The sequence below is a fragment of the Lithohypha guttulata genome (assembly GCF_036872675.1).
Source record: "Lithohypha guttulata strain CCFEE 5908 chromosome Unknown scaffold_7, whole genome shotgun sequence".
Classification (NCBI taxonomy): Eukaryota; Fungi; Ascomycota; class Eurotiomycetes; order Chaetothyriales; family Trichomeriaceae; genus Lithohypha; species Lithohypha guttulata.
In genome coordinates this window covers 272,406-292,742 of record NW_027042756.1, presented here as the reverse complement: position 1 = coordinate 292,742, position 20,337 = coordinate 272,406, and the positions used below count along the sequence as shown (strand labels likewise).

General features: G+C 48.9%; 9 protein-coding genes across 9 annotated transcripts; 6 read left to right on the top strand and 3 right to left on the bottom strand.

Moving 5' to 3' along the window:
- Nucleotides 1–547: 547 nt before the first annotated feature.
- Nucleotides 548–2,251, bottom strand: LTR64_007949 (uncharacterized protein; the record flags this gene model as incomplete). Its single annotated transcript, XM_064902265.1, has 1 exon — nucleotides 548–2,251. The coding sequence occupies one exon, from the start codon at nucleotides 2,249–2,251 to the stop codon at nucleotides 548–550; it is 1,704 nt and encodes a 567-aa protein (XP_064751239.1).
- A 1,171-nt stretch (nucleotides 2,252–3,422) lies between these two features.
- On the top strand, nucleotides 3,423–6,596 carry LTR64_007948 (uncharacterized protein; the record flags this gene model as incomplete). The annotated part of the gene is made up of 2 exons (XM_064902264.1): nucleotides 3,423–3,465; nucleotides 3,670–6,596. 2 exons carry the CDS (start codon nucleotides 3,423–3,425, stop codon nucleotides 6,594–6,596), a joined length of 2,970 nt encoding a protein of 989 aa, XP_064751238.1.
- Nucleotides 6,597–7,139: 543 nt separating this feature from the next.
- On the top strand, nucleotides 7,140–8,041 carry LTR64_007947 (uncharacterized protein; the record flags this gene model as incomplete). Its single annotated transcript, XM_064902263.1, has 2 exons — nucleotides 7,140–7,707; nucleotides 7,773–8,041. The coding sequence occupies 2 exons, from the start codon at nucleotides 7,140–7,142 to the stop codon at nucleotides 8,039–8,041; spliced, it is 837 nt and encodes a 278-aa protein (XP_064751237.1).
- Nucleotides 8,042–9,964: 1,923 nt separating this feature from the next.
- On the top strand, nucleotides 9,965–10,564 carry RAC1 (Rho GTPase protein rac1; the record flags this gene model as incomplete). Its single annotated transcript, XM_064902262.1, has 2 exons — nucleotides 9,965–10,258; nucleotides 10,313–10,564. The coding sequence occupies 2 exons, from the start codon at nucleotides 9,965–9,967 to the stop codon at nucleotides 10,562–10,564; spliced, it is 546 nt and encodes a 181-aa protein (XP_064751236.1).
- Nucleotides 10,565–11,222: 658 nt separating this feature from the next.
- On the bottom strand, nucleotides 11,223–12,257 carry LTR64_007945 (uncharacterized protein; the record flags this gene model as incomplete). The annotated part of the gene is made up of 1 exon (XM_064902261.1): nucleotides 11,223–12,257. The coding sequence occupies one exon, from the start codon at nucleotides 12,255–12,257 to the stop codon at nucleotides 11,223–11,225; it is 1,035 nt and encodes a 344-aa protein (XP_064751235.1).
- Nucleotides 12,258–12,441: 184 nt separating this feature from the next.
- Nucleotides 12,442–15,627, top strand: AKL1 (Ark- serine/threonine protein kinase; the record flags this gene model as incomplete). The annotated part of the gene is made up of 2 exons (XM_064902260.1): nucleotides 12,442–12,617; nucleotides 12,663–15,627. The coding sequence occupies 2 exons, from the start codon at nucleotides 12,442–12,444 to the stop codon at nucleotides 15,625–15,627; spliced, it is 3,141 nt and encodes a 1,046-aa protein (XP_064751234.1).
- Nucleotides 15,628–15,915: 288 nt separating this feature from the next.
- On the top strand, nucleotides 15,916–17,220 carry NUT2 (RNA polymerase II mediator complex subunit; the record flags this gene model as incomplete). Its single annotated transcript, XM_064902259.1, has 2 exons — nucleotides 15,916–15,933; nucleotides 16,039–17,220. 2 exons carry the CDS (start codon nucleotides 15,916–15,918, stop codon nucleotides 17,218–17,220), a joined length of 1,200 nt encoding a protein of 399 aa, XP_064751233.1.
- Nucleotides 17,221–17,819: 599 nt separating this feature from the next.
- On the top strand, nucleotides 17,820–19,545 carry LTR64_007942 (uncharacterized protein; the record flags this gene model as incomplete). The annotated part of the gene is made up of 4 exons (XM_064902258.1): nucleotides 17,820–17,946; nucleotides 18,015–18,390; nucleotides 18,445–19,247; nucleotides 19,301–19,545. 4 exons carry the CDS (start codon nucleotides 17,820–17,822, stop codon nucleotides 19,543–19,545), a joined length of 1,551 nt encoding a protein of 516 aa, XP_064751232.1.
- Nucleotides 19,546–19,722: 177 nt separating this feature from the next.
- On the bottom strand, nucleotides 19,723–20,149 carry LTR64_007941 (uncharacterized protein; the record flags this gene model as incomplete). Its single annotated transcript, XM_064902257.1, has 2 exons — nucleotides 19,723–19,729; nucleotides 19,767–20,149. 2 exons carry the CDS (start codon nucleotides 20,147–20,149, stop codon nucleotides 19,723–19,725), a joined length of 390 nt encoding a protein of 129 aa, XP_064751231.1.
- Between the last annotated feature and the right edge of the window lie 188 nt (nucleotides 20,150–20,337).

The following is a 20,337-nucleotide window of genomic DNA, read 5'->3' as shown; positions in this document are numbered from 1 at the left end:
TCAAATGTAATGACAGCTGCGTTTCAACTTCTGCTTCCCCTGAAGTCTCCATGGACGACCGCCCAGCACCATTTTGAGGGATGCTTCCGACATTGCTGCTCCGATATTATTTCGTGCAAAGGCAGTCTTTGAGCCGGTGCTTTCCCGACTTCAACTGCCAAAGCAAGAACACCGAGCAGGCCGAGTCTTGTTCATCGACAGTTCCTAAAAATGAACCATTGACAGATGGGCAATAGCAGTGTGGATGCGAGCTCGAAAATACTCAGTAATGGAAGCAAACAGGGCAGAAAAACATGCGTCTTATCTCGACACGGCTGCGGGCGGTTGCAATATCAAGCGGCAAATTGGTAGAATTAAGCGATGGCAGGATTGCCGACGCGCTGACAATGAGAGCGATAGTCATGAGTGGAACAGTGTCTCTGTATTTGTTGAGTGTCTCGGTGATCCTTTTGAGAAGGGGTGCCGTTTATCTGATGTCTCCCAGCCGATCACCACGCCCTTGTGTCACATGATTCGCATTCTCCTCCGATTTACTGAGCCGACTGTCTTAGTCCTCTGCATCGGCTTGTGGTCGTTCGAGCTCGTAGAAGAGCAGATACACCTCTCTCTGCATGTTCAACACCTCCGACGTCTTGGCCTCCTTGATCTTGTCATCAGACACACGCCACCATCGGTCTTGCTTCTTTCGCTTCTTATGTTTCGTCGGCACTCCAACGTGGCTTCTTATCTGTGGCTGCGAAGTCTGTGTTACCGTTCGCTTTAAGTGTACAGTATTTGGCGGCCTGTCTGCATTGGAGGAGATCGCATGGGAAGGATCGTCGGTGGTATTTGGACGACTGTTCTCGGGACTAAGTGCTGCAGAGGAAACTGAAGGTGCTGATTCACTGGTAGTGGATGAATGGCCATTGGCGTCTATCGTCACCTTGGGAGAACTAGCAGCACTGGGAGCCTTGCTGGACGCTGCATAAGCTCCCCACGTGTCAACCGTGGCGAAGGGCGGATAGATGTGGTTCCTACGAAAAGACTCGTAGTGTCCGCTGTTATGGCTGCCTTTATGGCAAACAACACCAAGGAGACGGTACCAGTGGACATTGAGAATGCCACCGAGCCGCAGCCGTTCAGTATAGTTGACCTTGGCCATGTTCTTGGTTGAGTATGAGCGTTCGTCGAAGACCGATCTTGACAGATGGATAGCAATCACCTTTGGAAACCGGGTGATGCGCGTATATTTCTTGATCTTCCGACGTGGTGCCTGAGCAGAGTCAGGCAGTTCAACGCCCTCTGGCTGAGTCTCCGGATCCGCCTCAATCGCCTTTTCAAGCTTGACGATATCTGACTGAAGCTGTTTGCGTTGGTCATCTTGCGCCGCTCTGACAAGCTTGGCCTTCTTCCAATCCAGGGCATGCTTCAGTCTGCATCGATCGCAGCGATAGTCGTCTATATCATCGTCTTTGAGGAGAATGTCGAAGCATTTGTCTAGAGTGGTCGAGTTGCCTTGAGGCACGTTAAGAGTGAGCGATACAAAGGTTGAACCGCTAGGCTTGGTTTTGAAGCCACAGTACATGCATTGTATTTGCGACTCAAGACGTCCCTCGAATGGAAATCCTTCAGAAGCACCGATCGCAGCTGAGGACAAGCTTTGTGTGGCTGGAGATTCTTCCGTTACAGACTCCGTTTCGCCAGCTGGTCCTCGAGCGCGACTTCGGGCCTTCTCGCCTGCATTGTATTCGTCATCTAGTCTCTCAAGTACAATCTGTAAGAATTCCTGCGCATCCTGTTGGTTTCTGCTTATTCTTGTGTTGTAGGCTCTTTCTAAAGATTCTATCAGCGGCCGAGCAGTTATGGTCTTCCTGTATATTGGGCGCTCGTTCAGGGCGTCTAGCATGTCCTTGAGTGCTCTGGTGACCAATCCCCTCTGCAAGTCCTGTACCCTCTGCGGTCTGTCGCCCTTTCGCAGGACTGCGGGGAGCCCATCATATACTTCCGGCCCGTCAAGTTCTCTTCTATGTATTTCTTTGATCAGGTACAGTCGCAGATCGCCCAAGCCGGCAAGTGCTTGTAAGGTGGAATTGATGAAGCAGTCGTTTGCAGGATTAGAAAGACCGACTATGGTGCGCTTCTTGCTGTCGAAGAAACCGGAACTTTCGTCACCGTCGATGAAGAAGGTCGGACCGAAGACGTAGAACAGCGTAATAGCTGCCAGTGAGGCACCTGCTGCATAGCCGACGACTTGGAGGTTCTTCGAGGACATGGAAAGGTACAAGATATCGCGTGGCCTGAGTCTTCGTACATCAGCCCATATTGTCCATGATCGTCGCTTCGCAGTTCTCAATCAGCATTAGCAAACGGACATGGAGCAGGATGTTTGGTTTGCAAGGTGCTTGGAGTGGAATTGAGCAGGCGGTAGACATCTCCAAAAGTTGAAGACAGCAGAAGCAACGTTCGGTCCGCCGTAGTGTAGTTGAATCTCGGCTCGCTCGTGTTTGTGTACTTGCTGGCTGGAATTTGACAAGATATCCATACACATAGGGAAATTGTCAACAAGCGACACGATCGACACGATCAGTTGTGGATTGTGCCATGTTGGTTGCACGGCATGACGATATAAACATTAATGCGGATTGCGGTACAGTCTTAGGATCTCGAGTGTTGACTCTTCAGTATTGTTACGTCGTGAAAATACTGCAAATTTATTCACGACTAAGCAATGAACCATTACGCACCCTTGAGCGTCGAGGTACCTCAGAGCTGAGCTCTCTGACTGGTAGTCTTGCTGAATTCCATTGAAAGCAACTACGGCGTGAGACTACACGCATTTCGATGTAAATTCAGGGGAAATAGATCAATACAAGCATAGCACTGCCGAGCAAGCAGAGTGCTCTCAGCTCAAATCGCCGAACCCGATGCAACCAGATCCACACTAGCAACGCCGAATTTCCATGTGCGAACAGCTCATCTCTTACTGTACAAGTCACAATGTCATAGTGCTTCTCGTGCGTGGACTTGTGTTGCCGACAAAGACGTTGTAAGATCGAAGATGTGTTACGCAGGCCTGTGGGGATGATCCTGGGCACAGGACTGGATGGAGAAATTTGTGCATGGGAGTTCGGCTGGCTTGGAAACGATTGGATAAGAGAAGACCTTGAAGAGCTTATTTCGCCATCGGCTACCAAGAAAATCGGTGCCTGTGGATTTGTCTTGGCTGTTTCAGGATTTGCGCCACTTCTATCGCCGAATTCTCTGCCCTGGCACGTCTTCGCTGTATACACATTTGCCGAGTCAAAGCACTTACTGCTCTCAGGAAGCGGCAGGTGTGTGCACACCAGGTACGAAGCAGAAAATAAGCCTCCGGCTCCTTCTGCAGGAAACGCCTGCGTCTTTCTGCGGCCGACCCCCAACAATGACGATAACGCCGCCCACCCATGGCGAAGAGAGTAATGGATTATTCTCTCAGTCTGGCTGCTGGTGCGACCTTCACTTTGTCTTGTTATTGTCCGTGGTTTCTTCCTGTTTTGCTGAGAATAGACTTGCTATACATTTTTCATATTGACACTCGTTCTGTTGCTAGCGTTCTTTGTATAGTTCGCTGCTTTGACTCGACATTTCATTCTTCTTACTTGACCTTTCTATTAAGCACGTGTCCAGACTTTTAGCTATTCGTGTTCGCAGACGATGAGCTTGTGATCGAAGAGAGGGCGAGTTTGCAAGTTGACGACGCGATAATGGCAGGCCTCTATGCTCGACAAGAGGACACAGGAGACACCTTCCTCCGACTCTTCGCCAATCCATTTCAGGGACAAATTCAGATCAATGCCTTCTGGGCTTCTCTCGCTCTTTCACTTGCTCTTTCGGCTGCGTTGACCCTCCTCTTCTCCCTCCTACGACCTCGACATAACCTTGTTTATGCTCCACGGACGAAATATGCAGATTCTACACACTCCCTACCTCCGATGAGTAGCGGGTTGTTCGGATGGATCAAGCCAGTATGGAATGCAAAAGAGGAGCTATTGGTCGAGAAGTTGGGATTAGATGCGGTCGTTTTCTTGAGGTTTACTCGCATGCTACGAAACATCTTCATCGTACTTGGAGTGTTGGGTCTGGGTATCATGATACCAGTGAATGTCACGACTGGTGTCTCAGCAATCCGAGACAAGTCGAATGTCTTCGCCATCATGACACCTCTGTATACATTTGGATCTGGCCTATGGGCTCAAGTCGTGGTCGCCTACGCCATCAACATCGTGGTGGTCTATTTCCTGTGGCACAATTACCGTCGGGTGTATGCGTTACGTCGGCAATGGTTCAACAGCTCGGATTATCAGGGTAGTCTTTCTTCTCGAAGTGTCATGATCAGACATATCCCACCCAAAATGCGTGGAGAAGAGGGAATTTTAAGAATCACAGATGAGGCCAATCCTACTGGACAACTACCAATCCCAATAGCGCTTCGCAACGTCAAGGACATTCCAGAGTTGATCGAGCGGCACGAGGAGGATGTGAGGAAGCTTGAATCTATCCTCGCAAAGTACTTGAAATATCCAGACCGTTTACCAGCACGACGACCGATGATGAAGCCACCAAGGAGCTACAAGGGTCCAACTACAGGCGGCAAAGTCGATGCTATTGACTACTACAGGAGACATATCGAGATACTGGAGCAGAACATCAATGGCATGCGTCAGAACATTGACTCAAAGGATGTAATGCCATACGGTTTCGCTTCATGGGATCATATTGCACAGGCACATGCTGTGGCTTATAACGCCCGCAAGAAGAGCCCGAAAGGGGCAAAGATCCGCCTGGCGCCTCGACCTAACGATATAATATGGAAGAACATGCCTTTGTCCAAAGGTCAACTGAGACGGAAATCATTCAGGAACGGTATTTGGGTCACATTGCTAACAATCGCGTGGACACCTTTGAATGCCGGACTCGCTGTCTTCCTTTCTAATCTGTCGAACCTCGGAGCACTGTGGCCCAGCTTTCAGCGTGAGCTACAAAGGAACAAAACCTTCTGGTCCATAGTTCAAGGCATTGCTGCGCCAGCTATCACCTCGACTGTATACCTGCTGCTGCCTGTCATCTTTCGAAGACTACAAATTCGAGCTGGTGATGTCACGAAGACAGCTCGAGAACGACATGTACTTCGAAATCTATTCAACTTCTTCATTGTCAATAATCTGCTGATATTTTCGCTCTTTTCGGCGCTGTGGCAATACATTACCGCTGTGATCAATGACAGCAACTCTGGTGTATGGGAAGCTTTACAGCACGGAGACTTCTTTCTGACTGTCACTACTCAATTATGCCAATCCATTTCGGCCTTCTGGGTCAACTGGATTCTGCAAAGGAATTTGGGTGCATGCGTCGACATCGCTCAGCTTTGGACACTATTCTATCAGTGGTTTGCCAAGACATTCTTGGCACCTACTCCTAGACAATACATCGAGTGGACAGCCCCAGCAAGCTTCGAATACGCCGCCTACTACAATTATTTCCTCTTTTACACGGCCGTGAGCTTGTGCTTCTCTACACTTCAACCGATTATCCTTGTCTGCACAGCGTTTTATTTCGTTATTGATTCTGTACTTAAGAAGTATCTACTGATGTATGTCTTCGTTACCAAGACAGAGTCGGGAGGACACATTTGGAGAACACTTATCAATCGGATCATCTTCTCCTGCATCTTGGCCGACATCATTATAGGTGTCACGGTTAAGGCGCGAGGCGAGTGGATGATGGTGTATGCCTTGGTTCCGCTGCTATTCTTCATGCTCGGCTTCAAATGGTACTGTGTGAGAACCTTCGATGCAGGTATAGACTACTATTCACGAGATCTAAATCACGCAAACGAAAGCGTCAATTCCGAACCCTCCGCAAAGTCGGTCAACCGTGCTGCAGCCAAGTTCCATCATCCTGTTCTTGACAAGCGGTTGATGACACCAATGGTCCCGGCCAAGGCTAGACATATCGTATCCCAGATTTACGCAGGTAGACTCTCCTCCGAGGTTGACATGGATCAACCAGCATTCTCTGAAATACCTATGCAACCTCTTAAGCAAGGTGCTGAGCCACCACAAAACCAGCAATTCGAAGCCGTGCCAGAAGGTCAACAAGACTATGCTTTTTACAAGAACAGGTCAGACTTTGGCAATGTTGGTGCCGACAGGTTGAGTAGATACGACATGATCACTTCTCGACCCGGCACACCCGCATCTTTCGGCACCAAGGGTATTCAATCACCCTACAATACAACGCCTTACACATCCCGACCAGCATCACCTGCCAATGTCACACGTAAAGAGGTGGCCTCGGGCACTCACCCAGCCCTACGTACACAACACAGCCGCTACAGTTCTCTGACACAGCTCGACGACAACAACGATGATGCCGACATATCATTATCGATGCATCCCAGCCACGGCCCATACACAGATCCGAATGACGATCGAGCGAATTTACTACACGGGGTCGGTGACATTCGTAGTCCGAATGGTGAATTCATGGACATGGATCGCTGGCGGACACCAGGGCCGACACAGAGTGAACAGCCTGGGTCGTACGACTACTTCAGACGTCATGGAGGGTTGAGGTAGCTGAGAAAAGTAATAGTAGTGCCGGAGGAGATATAGGTGACGAATTTACGATAGACAAAAGTTCTTGTATAGTAATATCCTTATTTGGTGGTCATAGTGTTAAATGTGAGAGTTTCAGAAGCTATTCTTGCTGTGACTGACTGGTTATCTGATTGTGTTTGTCGGTTCGAACGATCACATGTCATTCGAGCTATGTAGGTGATAGTCTGATAGATCTTGTCGTTTGTCACTACGTATGACTGTATCATCATCCAGTACGTGAAAAAAACCCGCGAAATCCTTTCCTTAACCTCCTCTGTTGTGTGGTTCTTGGATCAACTGTCTTGCGAGTTGTGAACCGATTCAGTCACCAGAAAGCACACTGGAATCAACTCCAAAAGCAATTTGTATTCTCGTACCACTCTTGTATAATTCCCTTCTGAAGTAATCTTCAATCAACGTGTAGACCCATCCGACCTTTCAGGCGCCTTTCCCCTTTCACACAAACTCACCTAATCATCTGCTCGCTTCGAGAAAACTATCTAATTACACTACATACCGAGGATGACCACTAAAAGCACGAACGCGGATCACTGTTCTCTCCAGGATGCGAAGACCCAGGCTCAGATCCACGCTACCAATTCAGAAGAAACACACGATGAAGCACCTCTTACCACCACGACCCCAAGTATGGATGATGTGAGCGCAACCATACCCTCGCCACCATCCACGCCGTCGAAATTTGGAGGCTTCGAGGCGAAAACGAGTTTGGGTCGAAGTAGAGTCGAAAGCGTATCGCTCGCTGCACCACCGAACACACCCGCTGTTGAGCCCGTTGGAGCTCTGGGCGAAGACAAAGGATTTGGAGAAAAGCTGAGAAATATCAGTTTGGATGATGTCAGGAAGAAGAAGAACAGATTGAGTGTGGTCGCAGCTGTACAGGACAAAGAGGGAAAGGAGAGCGACAGTGAGAGAAAGAAGGAGGAGATGGGAACAGTGTCTGATAATGATGGCGACGACGAGAACGAAGATTCTGGAGAGGATGATTTGCAGGATGATTGGTTGAAGGTGCATCGATCTGCCACAGGTGAAGTGTCCGAAGAGTCACCACGTGCTCAGGAGAAGCAGAAAGGTATTAGAGCCGGCCTGATCACGAAACATGCCAACAATGATGCTGACCTTGCTGACAGACCAAAGCGTTGTGGCTCGCCTCTTTGGTCAGAAGATTGGGTCTGAATGAAGGTTTCCACTCCGATGACGACGGTTTTATGGACGACATTAACTTAGCTAGAAATATCGCGGATCGAGAAACCAGTAGGCAAGCTGAATCACATCAGGCCAAAAAGTTAGCAGCCACTTATCTCAAGCTCGAGCGGGAGATTTGGGCTGCTCACATCGAATGTCATCAGCATCATCTGGAGAGGTTGCACATACAAGGGGATACGCCGGGGTTGACTTTGGATTAGAGAACTGTGCAGGGTTTTTGCAACAACAGCGCCCAGAAGGCTTCTTCAGAAAACATATTGAGCTTGGGAAGGACTGAGCTTCTTGGAAAGACTTGCCGTGCCGCAGGACAGTATTAGTCAGAAAGGGCAGAATCCGGTCGAAATCAATGTTGAAGCAGGGGAGGCGAGGCATAGTCGACCTGGACTTGGGAGGACGGAACACCTTTGATAAAGCTGTGGCTACAGTTGCTGATAAGAGCCTGGCGGTTCTGTCCTATAGATGGATATTGCGGTTGAGTCTGACGAGGATGAGGAGCGATTTCGAGCTCGCGATAGCTGTGATTAATGTTTCCTTCAAGACCTGTCAATCTATTCATCGTCGGCAATAGTAGGCGGTTGGTACTCGTTTCTTCATAAGGACATATACCTCAAATTCAGATAAGCTTGCCGGATACACTGATGCCCCCATCCTGTGGTGCATCGCATTTGATTGTCCGTTATGAGTTCAACTTCTTCTCCCTCAACTTGGATTTCTTAGGGCATCGTGCTTGTTGTCGTGTTTCTCGGGGCCAGCTTGAGCCAAGCATGATCCGATAGAGCTAAGAAGTTGTCGCGAAGCTTGCTACCAGTCCACCTTGTTTCGGTCGTTCCCCTGGTAAACGTACAATTCACAGCAGCCTTTACGATACAAGGTAGCGGGCCGGGGAGCGAACTTCTGCGCCAAGTAAGGAGGAAGCTCTGAGTCTTCAGAAGTTTGTACCTGTCCTCAACGAGGAGAAGCAGAATGCGATAGTCGTACATCCGATGTGCCTTAGTCCTGCTGCGAGACCTTACAAACACAGTCCAATCAAAGGAAATATTGTCCTTTTTGTTAGTGATGGCCATGGACTAGATTTCACGGAAGTCTGGCTCTTTCCAAACCATCCGACTCGTGGGTGCCTCAACATCCGAAATTCCAATTACTTTTACTGGAAACTAAGAAGCTGGCTTCGTTACGTCTATATTACTCATGACTGACAACAAGTCGTGCAGTCATCGATATGGTGCCTCGTCCATGATTTTGTCGGTACGGGAAGTAAATAATAGATGCTAGAGTGTGCGATCCTAGGCTCAACCTGTAGAAAAATTTGAAGACATTGAGGCATATGACTTCGCGTCTCTTTCAGCTTTCTTTGTCGATCAGGTCTATCACGACACCCTCTGTGTAGAGCAACCGCTCCGTGTAATGTCAGTATTAAGGAGGGAAAATGTGTACTGTGCTCTTCGATGGACTCTTCCCGGAAGTCGCAGCTCTAGCATTGGTACTTTGGGAAGAGCTCGATGCATGCTCGGAAGAAGCCGACCACACCCGCCAATGCATCATGATAGCTTCAAGTTGGGTCTAGCTTTCAGCCACGCAGATGCGATCGCCCAGGTCGGGATGTGCCTGTGTGATTTGAGGGTCGTTATCACGTGGAAACCCAAGAAGCGCCATGGCTCAACCAATTGGTAACGAGTTCGGCCAGACAAAAGCATATCGTTCGCTTCATTGGCTTCCTCAGAATCGCATTTTCCAGACGTCCCATGCTTCAAGGAGCCTTCTCTCCTGCATTGAATTGTCACTGAATATATCCTTGACTGCTACCTACTGATCTGTCTTGTTTGTCGACAGTACGACAACGTTGTCCTGCTACGTCACATTTCATTCCAGTTCCGAACCAGATACCTGCGATTTAGAGCCGACGTGCCTGCATATTTGTGCTACCATCAAACTGCAGAGGGACGAGGAAGCACGATCTTTATACGGCCAAAATCCACGAGCGCAGGGCGCATCTACCTAAGTTATAGAAGCGACCTAAGATACTTGAGCTTCACGAGTGTCGTTGAACCACGTTCACCGCAATAGCTACGAGGTCACCTCGTCTGCTGTTTACAAGCCTACCATATATTCCTTAGCCCACCGCTATGGCGACCAAGTCTTTGAAATGTGTCGTGACTGGTGATGGCGCTGTGGGGAAAACGTGTCTGCTCATCTCTTACACGACAAATGCTTTTCCTGGCGAATACATACCTACGGTATTCGACAACTACAGTGCATCAGTCATGGTAGACGGCAAGCCCATATCGCTAGGGCTATGGGATACTGCTGGACAGGAAGATTACGATCGTCTCAGGCCTCTATCCTATCCACAGACCGATGTGTTCCTGATATGTTTCAGCATTGTCAGTCCACCTAGTTTCGACAACGTCAGGGCGAAGGTAAGCTATTGAAGATGAGCGAGGACATTCAGCAGTACTAATAATCTCCGGTAGTGGTATCCTGAAATCGCACATCATGCACCCGATGTACCGATCATTCTTGTCGGAACAAAGCTGGATCTGAGGGAAGACCGTGGCACAGCCGAGGCGTTACGTGCCAAAAAGATGGAACCTGTATCATATGAGCAAGCACTTGCAGTAGCAAAGGAGATCCGGGCAGTCAAATACTTGGAATGCTCAGCCCTCACGCAGAGGAATCTGAAGAGTGTGTTTGATGAGGCTATCAGGTACGAGAAGACAACTTGATACCCGCACACGAAGCTGACATACCACACAGGGCCGTCCTCAACCCAAGACCAACGCAAACCAAGAAGAAATCAAAGTGCCGCATCATGTGAAGACAGCACACGTAATGCTCAACACGAGACACCCAGTTACGACCAAGAATAATACCTTACGATATCTTCCCATCTTAGCTCACTCATATTGCACTGGTTGCCGCGGGCGCACGGAAAATCACCGAACACCAGCATCTCTCTTATCTGTCTACTTAGACATACACAACGCAAGTTCGCTGCACCAACAGCAGCAAGAAAAGCAAGCTTTCTCGGATAATCTCTACCTATTTCTGGCGACCATGGCAGGAATGGGCGCATGGCGTCGGCGAAATGAACACGATGGATCGAATTTATGACAGAAAACGTTTTTTTTTGGGAGTCAAATAGAACGAGACTAACAGTAATCGAAAAGCGATTGCGATGGTCAGGGTAGGAATTGTGGCTTCGTCGACAAGGCTCGAGAAGGCGTGAGATCTTAGATAGATGCATGCACATTTTGAAGGAGTTTAATTTGGGTTCCTGTTTCCCTCAGTAAGCTGATCTGACCAGGATTACTCGTTGTTCCTGACTTGTGAAAGCTCTGAACGGACTTCAAATTCGGTGAGAACATGTGCATTTAAACCATCTCAAGCAGCGTTCACCCTCTTCATACGACTCGGATGTACAGCTTCGCTACCAATCTCTGTCGAATTTGCCTCACTTCTCTCATTGCCCTTCTCCAGCCTCTTCTTCTTCTCCTTCTTGACGTCCTCTTTCTTTCTTCTTTCCCTCTCTTCCCATAACTTTTCGTTCTTCTTCTTAATCTTGTCCTGCCTCTGACCACCCTTCCCTCCGCCACCAGCCGTCAATTCAACATTGATTCTCCTTCCTCTGCTCGTTTTGTCCTGTCCAGGTTTCTCTATCTCCAAACCGTTCTCATCGAAAGCACTATCGGGGAGTTTTGCGGTCCGTACTGGATCGAAAAGACTGTGGTGATAGACTTTGAGACATGTCTTCATAGCACTATAGTCCTCGAATTCAAGAAAGGCAAACCCTCGCGACTTTCCCGAGTTTTTGTCAGTACTATGACGGATCGAGGCTGGTGAAAGCTTTCGAAAGTGCTGCTGGATTTGCGCAGTAGTCGTGGTAAAAGGGAGGTTTCCGACAAAGACGATGAATCGTGGGGTGTTGGTCTCTTTACTGTCGTCTTTTGACTTAGCTTTCGACTTTGTCTCTGTCGCATTGGCATTCGCTGGGTCTGGAGCAGCAGGGCCATGTTCTCCTACGACGGAGGATTGTGCTTTTGCTTCTCTTGCCGCTTTGCGCTCTGATCGTGGAGACTTCCGCTTGGATTTAGATGTGCTCGTCGTGGCATTCTCTTGCACTGTTGGTTTGCGCTTAGGTTCGGATGACTTTGTAGACGCTGGGGTGTCGTTGAGAGAAACAAAGTCATCGCCTACCGCGAAACTATCGTCACCTGTTTGATTCGCACCAACCACTCCAGGATCATCCGCCAGCTTTTTGGTTCCTGCATTCTGCTTAGACTCTTGGGCTTTTTTCGACTTGCGCTCGGATCGCTGTTGCCTTCGTTCTGCAGCTGATATTCCAGACTCGGTAGCTTGTTTCTTAGCAGATGGTGTGTTCGCAGTCTGCGCCTCGGCTTCTCTCTTTCTTTTGCCCATTCTGCAAATCTAGGTCAAGTACATGAAAAGCAGTAATTGAATTAGAAATTTTGGTAGGAAACCATGTGCTACGTCAAGGGTTGAATACCGTCGCCGACGATGGAGTCCCGAGACGGCTTGGCGGGGCTACGACAGAGCCCCAACCAACAGGACTACAAGGGTCGTCCCAGGCGGCGAGTCCTGCATGCAGGGCAGGTCGCCAAGCTCCATTTCGGCTCGAAAGCGACAGATGGCCATGTGTATCACTTTCAGCACAAATGTACCAGCAGGCCTCATCATTCCCCGATTGTGCCTGCTAGGAACGTTCACGCCAGCATCAGGATTGATCACACTACCTCTATGCGTTGATGGGTCCAACAAGTATGGACGTAAGCTCGATGACATGCTGAAACTACCATAACATAGCCCACCACAACCCTCTCCCAATTCCTACATCCGAAATATGGCAGCGTTCCAGACAAATATACTGCCACCGAGAGCAGTGCCTCAGGCCGTCGCCCCTCTACCCGCAGCTCCAGCTATACCAGCCGGCACTTTCTTGCCAGGGACAAAAGTACAAGTCGGAAGCCATAGAGTCGTGATCGACAAGTACCTATCAGAAGGAGGTTTCGCCCATGTCTACGTCGTCACTTTACCGAGACCTGTCGATGGAAGTGCAAAAGCGGTGCTTAAGCGCGTGGCGGTACCTGGTAAGGACCATCTGGCCAACATGAGGAATGAGGTTGAAACAATGAAGAGGTTGAGAGGACACAAGCACATTGTGAAATACATTGATTCGCATGCCTCATCGTTGAAGAATGGAGGCTACGAGGTCTTCCTGCTGATGGAGTGGTGCGATGGAGGTGGTCTGATTGATTTCATGAACACAAGATTGCAGAATCGTTTGACAGAGCCGGAAATCATCAAGATTTTCACAGACGTCGCAGATGGTGTAGCGTGTATGCACTATCTCAAACCAGCTCTTTTGCACCGAGACCTCAAGGTTGAGAATGTACTCATCTCGACCAACGGAAGTACGAGGACATTCAAGCTTTGCGATTTTGGTTCTGCTGCTCCAGCTAGACCAGCCGCAACGACTGCTGCTGAAGGTCGCTTGATCGAGGACGATGTGAAACGTCATACCACTCTTCAGTATCGAAGTCCGGAGATGATTGACGTATATCGGAAACAGCCCATCGACGAGAAGAGTGACATTTGGGCTCTAGGCTGCTTTTTGTACAAACTGTGCTATTATACAACCCCTTTTGAGGCCGTAGGTCAAAACGCCATCTTAAATGCCAGCTTCAAATACCCAGGCTACCCCAGGTTCTCAGATGAACTGAAGCTTTTGGTCGCAACAATGCTTCAGGAGCAGCCGTCTAGAAGGCCAAACATTTATCAAGTTCTCGCGAAAGCCTCCAAGTTGGATGGCAGGCCTTTAACTATTCGCGACATCTACAGTAACCGAGCACATTCAGAAGACAACCGTGCAAAGACCTCAGACATCTCTGCGACCTCAGAACCAAGGACGGGAGCTAGTCTGGCACCTCCTGCACATGAGCTTCCTCGAGCAATACCAGATGTTGAGCCAATGCGTAGAGGCCGTCCGACTAAACCCATGTCTCACCATACTTCGGCCAAGCCTTCTCCATCTCCATTGAGGATGGTAGACCATTCCGACGCTTTCGCTAATCTCGATGGCGGTGCTGGAGCTGATGAACTCTCCTCAAGATTTCCAAGACTTGAGGAATTCTCACTGCTAAACGACCAAGGCTCGAAATTTGCGTTCCAGCCAGCAGCTGAAATGCCGGCTGGGAAGTCGGACAATGACTTGGCAAAAAGAGTGACAGAAGCCCTTGCAGATGATGCTTTCAGGCGACCTGCAAGTCCACCCAAGCCAGCACTTTTGTCCTCAAGCAAGGTACTGGAAACCCGTCAGTCGAATGGATTACAGAAAAAGAAGTCAGCAGAAACCACGAATGCCCGAGCCTCACCTGCGAGCTTCGATCCTGCGACAGCAGGGTCGAAGACGACATCTACCGCAGTCGGCTCTTCACCACCTTTACGTCCAATGTCAATTCAAGTATCGAAGAAACCAATCTGGAAAGTCCCCGAGAAACTTGAGAATCCTGTACGAGCATCCAGCATCACGCAAGCCTCGAGTCAAACGAAACCTATACTTGCTAAGGACAGAGGTGGCTCTCGCCTTGCAAACTTGCTTCAGCAAGATGCTGTAGGTTCTCAACTCAGCCACGATGAAGAGGCAATTTCACCGACGTCATCGCGACCGTCCCTTGAGGGTGCGAGACCACTGTTGAGAGACTTGAGCTCAGATGTGAAGCGATCTAAGTCACTTAATGTGCGCAATAGACCTGTCAGCGTCAATATAGCGAGCGCAAGACCGACACATATCAACGACCGAGAAATCAAGAAGATAGATGAGGCTCGAATTGCAGATATTGCTGCGGATATGGCTCCATTGACTCATGCTGTATCAGAAAACTCCAACACAAATATCAAATCTGATATCGAGTTTCTACGAGCGCGTGAAGAGGAAGAGCGGGAAAGGCACAAGCATATGAAAAGACTAAGTGGCAGTAAAGGCCACCATCAGAAAAGGTCTAGTCTTCCTTCTGTGGCGTTGTCAGGCACAAAGAACCTATTGCAAGGACGCTTTGGAGAAGCTTTCCGAAAGTTCGAGACGGCTGGAGGTGAAAGGTCGCATAATCAACAACATGATCGCACACCGCCACATTCTCCAACAGCTGAAGAACATCATATCTTGACACCTATAGCTGGATCAGAAGCGACAGACCTTAGCGATGACCGGCGAGGATTGGATGAAACAGAAGAACTTCCACCTGAATTGAGAAGAGAGTTAGAGAAACAAAAACTAGAGGCCGAGGAGCGTAGGGTCGAACGGGCAGCGGCAGAATATCGACAAAGAGTGGCGGGCAAGACATCCGCACCACCACTTATCAGTACGAAAGCCGCATCCATACAAAACAGAGTTCAGTCACTCCTCAATCAGAATGATAGATCACCGTCTAAGACCGCTACAGGTTATGGACGCTTCACTGCAGAAACGTTGCAATCAGAGCCTACCCCGCTACCTGATCAGCGCGACTCGAAACCAATATCGGCGCCTGCCTCTGCTATCGACCTTCAGGCACAGGGTCGAATGCAAAGACCCATGGCCCCTCCGAAACCACAAGTTCTACGTACAGGCACAAACGAAGCCGTCAGTTTGCAGAAGCAGCAGCAAACGCTCCCTCCAGACAACTGGGAAGATGATTTCCAAAAGAAATATCCAGACTTATCAGGTGTGGATGCACAGACACTTCCTCTGGTAGAAAGGCATAGGCAACAATTGCGTATGAAAGAAATATAGGTTGGCAGCTGTTATCAGTAAGTGGACAGAGAATGAAGTAGCAAATCATTACATTGTGCTTGGCTGTACCAACAAGTGAAGAAAGTGCGGTGCAGCCCTGCACTTGCCTAATGTTAGTGAAAATGAATCGTCTCAAACCAGAGAATGTTTTTCTCAGTAGTCCTTCCCTTCCTCTTGCCTACCGAAGTTTACTGTGTAGAGTCGCTGACACCGTTCTTTGATCTTTATTAACAATTCTGAAGCATCGCAGTTTCCTTGGGTATTGAAGTATTGACAGGATTGCCTGAAATGCCACCTAGACAGAAAGTAAGAGGCGCCAACCCAAAAGGATCTGGCGTTTCTGGGCGCACACCCGAAGCGCTAACAGTCCCACTCTTATCGCGAAATGGCCATGCCTTTTGCGATTGTCAGACAACTCTGGAACCCATCCTTGATTCTCACAAGCCAGGAAAGACCGAACCGATCGAGTCTTTGATCCACAATGGATTCCTTACACTACCTTCACCACAACTTGCCTCTCTTGTCGCACGAAAAAGATTAGAAATCGTTTCTAGGCGGGCAGACATTTACTTTGCTAAAAGCAAGAGCCTCAGCATCGATCTACACCAAAAATATCAACAAGCGACTCGAGAAGCTGAAGAAAAGAAAAAACTTGAGGAAGAGGAAAAACAGCGACAACGAGAAGCTGCCAAGTTTGCGAAGAAGGCTGCAGAAAACGCCATTGGATTTCTGAGCTTCAAGTATGGCAGATCGGTAGAAGATAGACAGGAAATTGGACATTGGCCAGCTTACGTGCTTCTTGCTAAATCAGCAGCATCAGCGACGACATCATTACTCATAGACGACAAACGAGGGAGACTGACGCGAGCGGGAAGTATTGCAGCTCGAAAGTCGTTTGACAAACCCAGTCATCCTTCGACCGAAAGACCTGGCATCTCACCCATCTCAACGAACATATCGATCTTCCAGTTCGCTCCTGGAATTCACCCTCCGTTGACACCAGCAGATTCTAATGATTCAAGGAGGCAATCACTGCTGTACGCTCCAGTATCAGGATCATACGAAGGCGGACCCGGAAGTATGGCTGACGCTGCGCGTCCTGACACCACGAATGGTGTCGAAGATTCTATCAAAGGTGTCATTCAAGAACTATTTACCCTTCAGCAACACGTCTCTGCCTTCCGATCGGAGAACCAAGAACGACTCAACCATCAAGTCGAGGAAGTAGGCCGTTCTATCGGTCGACTCGAAGAGATCGTAACTCTACCAAATAACCCACTCAACAACGTGAACGTCGCTCCAGAAATAATAGACTATGTTGACGACGGTCGAAACCCAGATATCTTCACTAGAGACTTTATTGAATTAGTGCAGCGAGGTAATGCGGTGCTCAACGGAAAACAGAAGGCCTTCAAGGATTTCAGTAAAGTATTCGCAACGAAACTGAAAGATGTTTTTGACGGTATGGATGATGAGATTGATCTGATTATGGGTGATGCTGGGATGGAGGAGCGGGATGGGGAGTGGATTGACAAAGGATTGCAAAATGGAAGTGGGAACAAGAATAGCAATGGAAATGGCAACGGCGCTTAGGGAGTGGTCCAGCCTGTTCCTTGATGGAAAGCATTGAACAATCCTGCGACAAATGTTGAATCTGAGTTTGCAGCACTGCTGTTCTTCACAAGTCGGGTATCGCCAATCGCACGACGACTCCTGCATGCGACAAAGCGACGTCGATGGTGCTGAAAAACTGGGCTCAGTGTCATGCTGAATCAATCACAACATATTCAGACACCAATTTCGAACACCGAGTCGAGGTTCCTGACGCTGCAGCCCTGACTCTGCATTTCTGACTCAAGCATGTCTTTTGTGCACATCTTTGACACGAGCTTGCATTAGCCGAGTACCCTTTAAGGCAAGCCTAAGGCGGATGCGGGGACAAAACTCGGGGTACTCCCACGTTTCCTTGGGTTCCTGGAGGTCACTGGCTTAACCTCCAGGAACCTATTGGCTGCACCATCAAAACCCTGGTTCCTTCTGCAATGCTGTGGCTTGATGCAAAACCTCGGGCATGACATGGCATGGCAGATCATTGTCATGCAGGAATACATAAAGATAAAGGCGCCTCACTCATGGTGTTGCTTCTAGGTTACTAGCAGTGCGAGGCACAATTTCGTGGTTGAGAATCGACCATGTCGCCTCATAATGCTAGCAGTCTCAAGCAGGGACTCAATCCTTACAATGTTCTTGTTCTGTGTTTCCTAGGACTAGGATCACTTACGTATGGCTATACTGCGTCGATAATTGGTACTACTCTAGGTACGAACCGCGATCTGACTGCGACAACATGATGGAATTCAAGGACTAATTAATGCCGCGATTTGCAGGTCAGCCTTCATTTACCGCCTACTTCGAGCTCGACACCGTTTCCAACTCCACAGATCTTATCGCAACCACCAACGGCCTTTTCCAGGCCGGCGGAGTCATCGGCACCCTCTGTCTTCCCTGGTTTGCCGACAAATATGGTCGGAAATGGGCGTGTGCACTTTCCGCTTCGCTTGCTGTTATTTCCGGTGCTTTCATGGCAGGATCGGTCCACATAGGAATGTTCATTGCCTTTCGGTTTGTTGCTGGAGCAAGCGCGTTTATGATTCTGGCTGCTGTGCCGATTTTGATGAATGAGCTTGTGCCTGGTAGGTTTCGAGGTGCGCTGGTTGATTTGCATGGGGTGTTGTTGGTTCTTGGTTATGTGATTCAGGGCTGGTATGATATTCCTTTTGACCGCAGTAGATAGTGGTGTCTGACATGTTCCTCTAGGATTGGGTTCGGCTTCTTCTTCTGGACCGACGGTGGGAACAAGTCATGGCGTCCACCTCTTGCCATCCAATGTGTCTGGCCTCTCCTTCTTTTGATCGCGCTTCCTTGGCTTCCAGAATCACCTCGCTGGCTGTGCATGAAAGGTCGAACCGCAGAGGCGCATCAAATTCTCATTCGCTTGCACAGCAATCGTAACGACCCTGGCCATGAACTCGCCGAAGCAGAATTCTACCAGGTCAATAAGCAAATCGCTATCGATCGCACTCTCGGCTCCAGCTGGAAGGACCTGTTCTCCAAACCATCGTATCGCAAACGTGCCTTCCTCGCGATTGGCACTACAGGTATCATTCAGTGTTCGGGTGTGCTTGTGATTAACAACTACGGTCCGACTCTGTATCGATCTCTGGGGTTTAGTCCTGTCAAACAACTTCTCTACCCTGCTGCCTGGCTTGTCTTCGCGCTCGGTATGAATGTTGCTGGAATGTTCCTCGTCGACCGGTTCAATCGGCCGAAATATATGTCCTTCGGTGTTATGGGATGCATGGCCACGCTCATCATCGAAGCTGCACTAGTCGCCAATTTTGTCCCTAGCAACAACAATGCAGCACTCCAGGCTGCAGTGGCTATGTTCTTCATCTATCAGATCTTCTATGGCGCATGTCTGGACGGTACCCAATTCAGTTACCTGGGAGAACTATTTCCGACACATCTGAGGGCTAAGGGTGTATGTCTTGGTGTCAGCATGATCAGTTTGATGAATATCATCTGGTTGCAGAGTGCCCCGGAAGCGTTTCTGGCGATTGGTAAGTTATCTCGCATGTATCCGTGTACTTTGGGCTGATCGTCTCCGTGTCAGGCTGGAGGTTTTACCTCTGCTTCATCATCCCCGGAACTATTGGTGCATTAGTAATGTGGTTCGTCTTTCCGGACACGAAAGGTCTGCCTCTTGAGGAAGTAGCGGCTCTTTTTGGTGATGCAGATGAGGTGGCGATCTATCAGAGAGATATTGAGGTTGATCCAGAGCATCATATTGTCGATGTGAGGTCAAAGACTGCGGGTGAGAAGGTAGACATTGCGCACGATGAGGAAAGAGGAATGTAGATTGTCACACATCTCATGTCTGTCATTGCAAAGAATATCTAGTTGTACATCAAACAGCTGCCATTCAAGGTTCATACTTCGTGTCCTGTTCGGCCAACCAGCCTTTGTTGTTGCGAGCACATCAGATCAAATCTCCTTCAAACCCAGCACCCAGTCATCGAGGTGTCCCATCGTCATTTATTTCCTGCAATGCCGCAACCTCATTCAGCATCCCCACATACCACGCCTGGACAATACCAAGAGCTCCACGAACAATAGGATCATCGTTGAAGCTCTGAAACGCCACAACCACTTTCTCGTATTGGTCGATCAAGAAAGTGACCTCTTCAAGCGTCAGGTCATGACTGCGAGCGTAGACTTTGTCGATCATGGCCCTGATAGGCATTTGTATATAAAAGTCTTTTGTGTCGAGAACAATTGTTATTGCTGCGACGAAGTAGCTGATTTCTCGTTCTGTGCGGGTTTTGCAGGCGGAAAGGAGGTTGATCAGCTCGTCGTGGATGGCAAAGAGGTATTCGAACTGGTAATTGGTGGGAGTCTGATTCTGGGCAGAGACTGGTTCGGTGGTACAGCTTGAAGTTCTGTCTGGCTGTGCTGAGGACATTCTGGGAAAGCGGGAGTGAATTGAGATAGTGAGGTATGATGAGTAGAATATGATCAGGTCTGGAACACATAGTATTTACATTGATGAGGAGCTGAATATCGTTGTTATTCGAACAACGATGCATACTCCTGGAAACAGAGTATGAGGCAGCAGCTTGGTCTGACGACGAGTATGCATACTGTCAAACA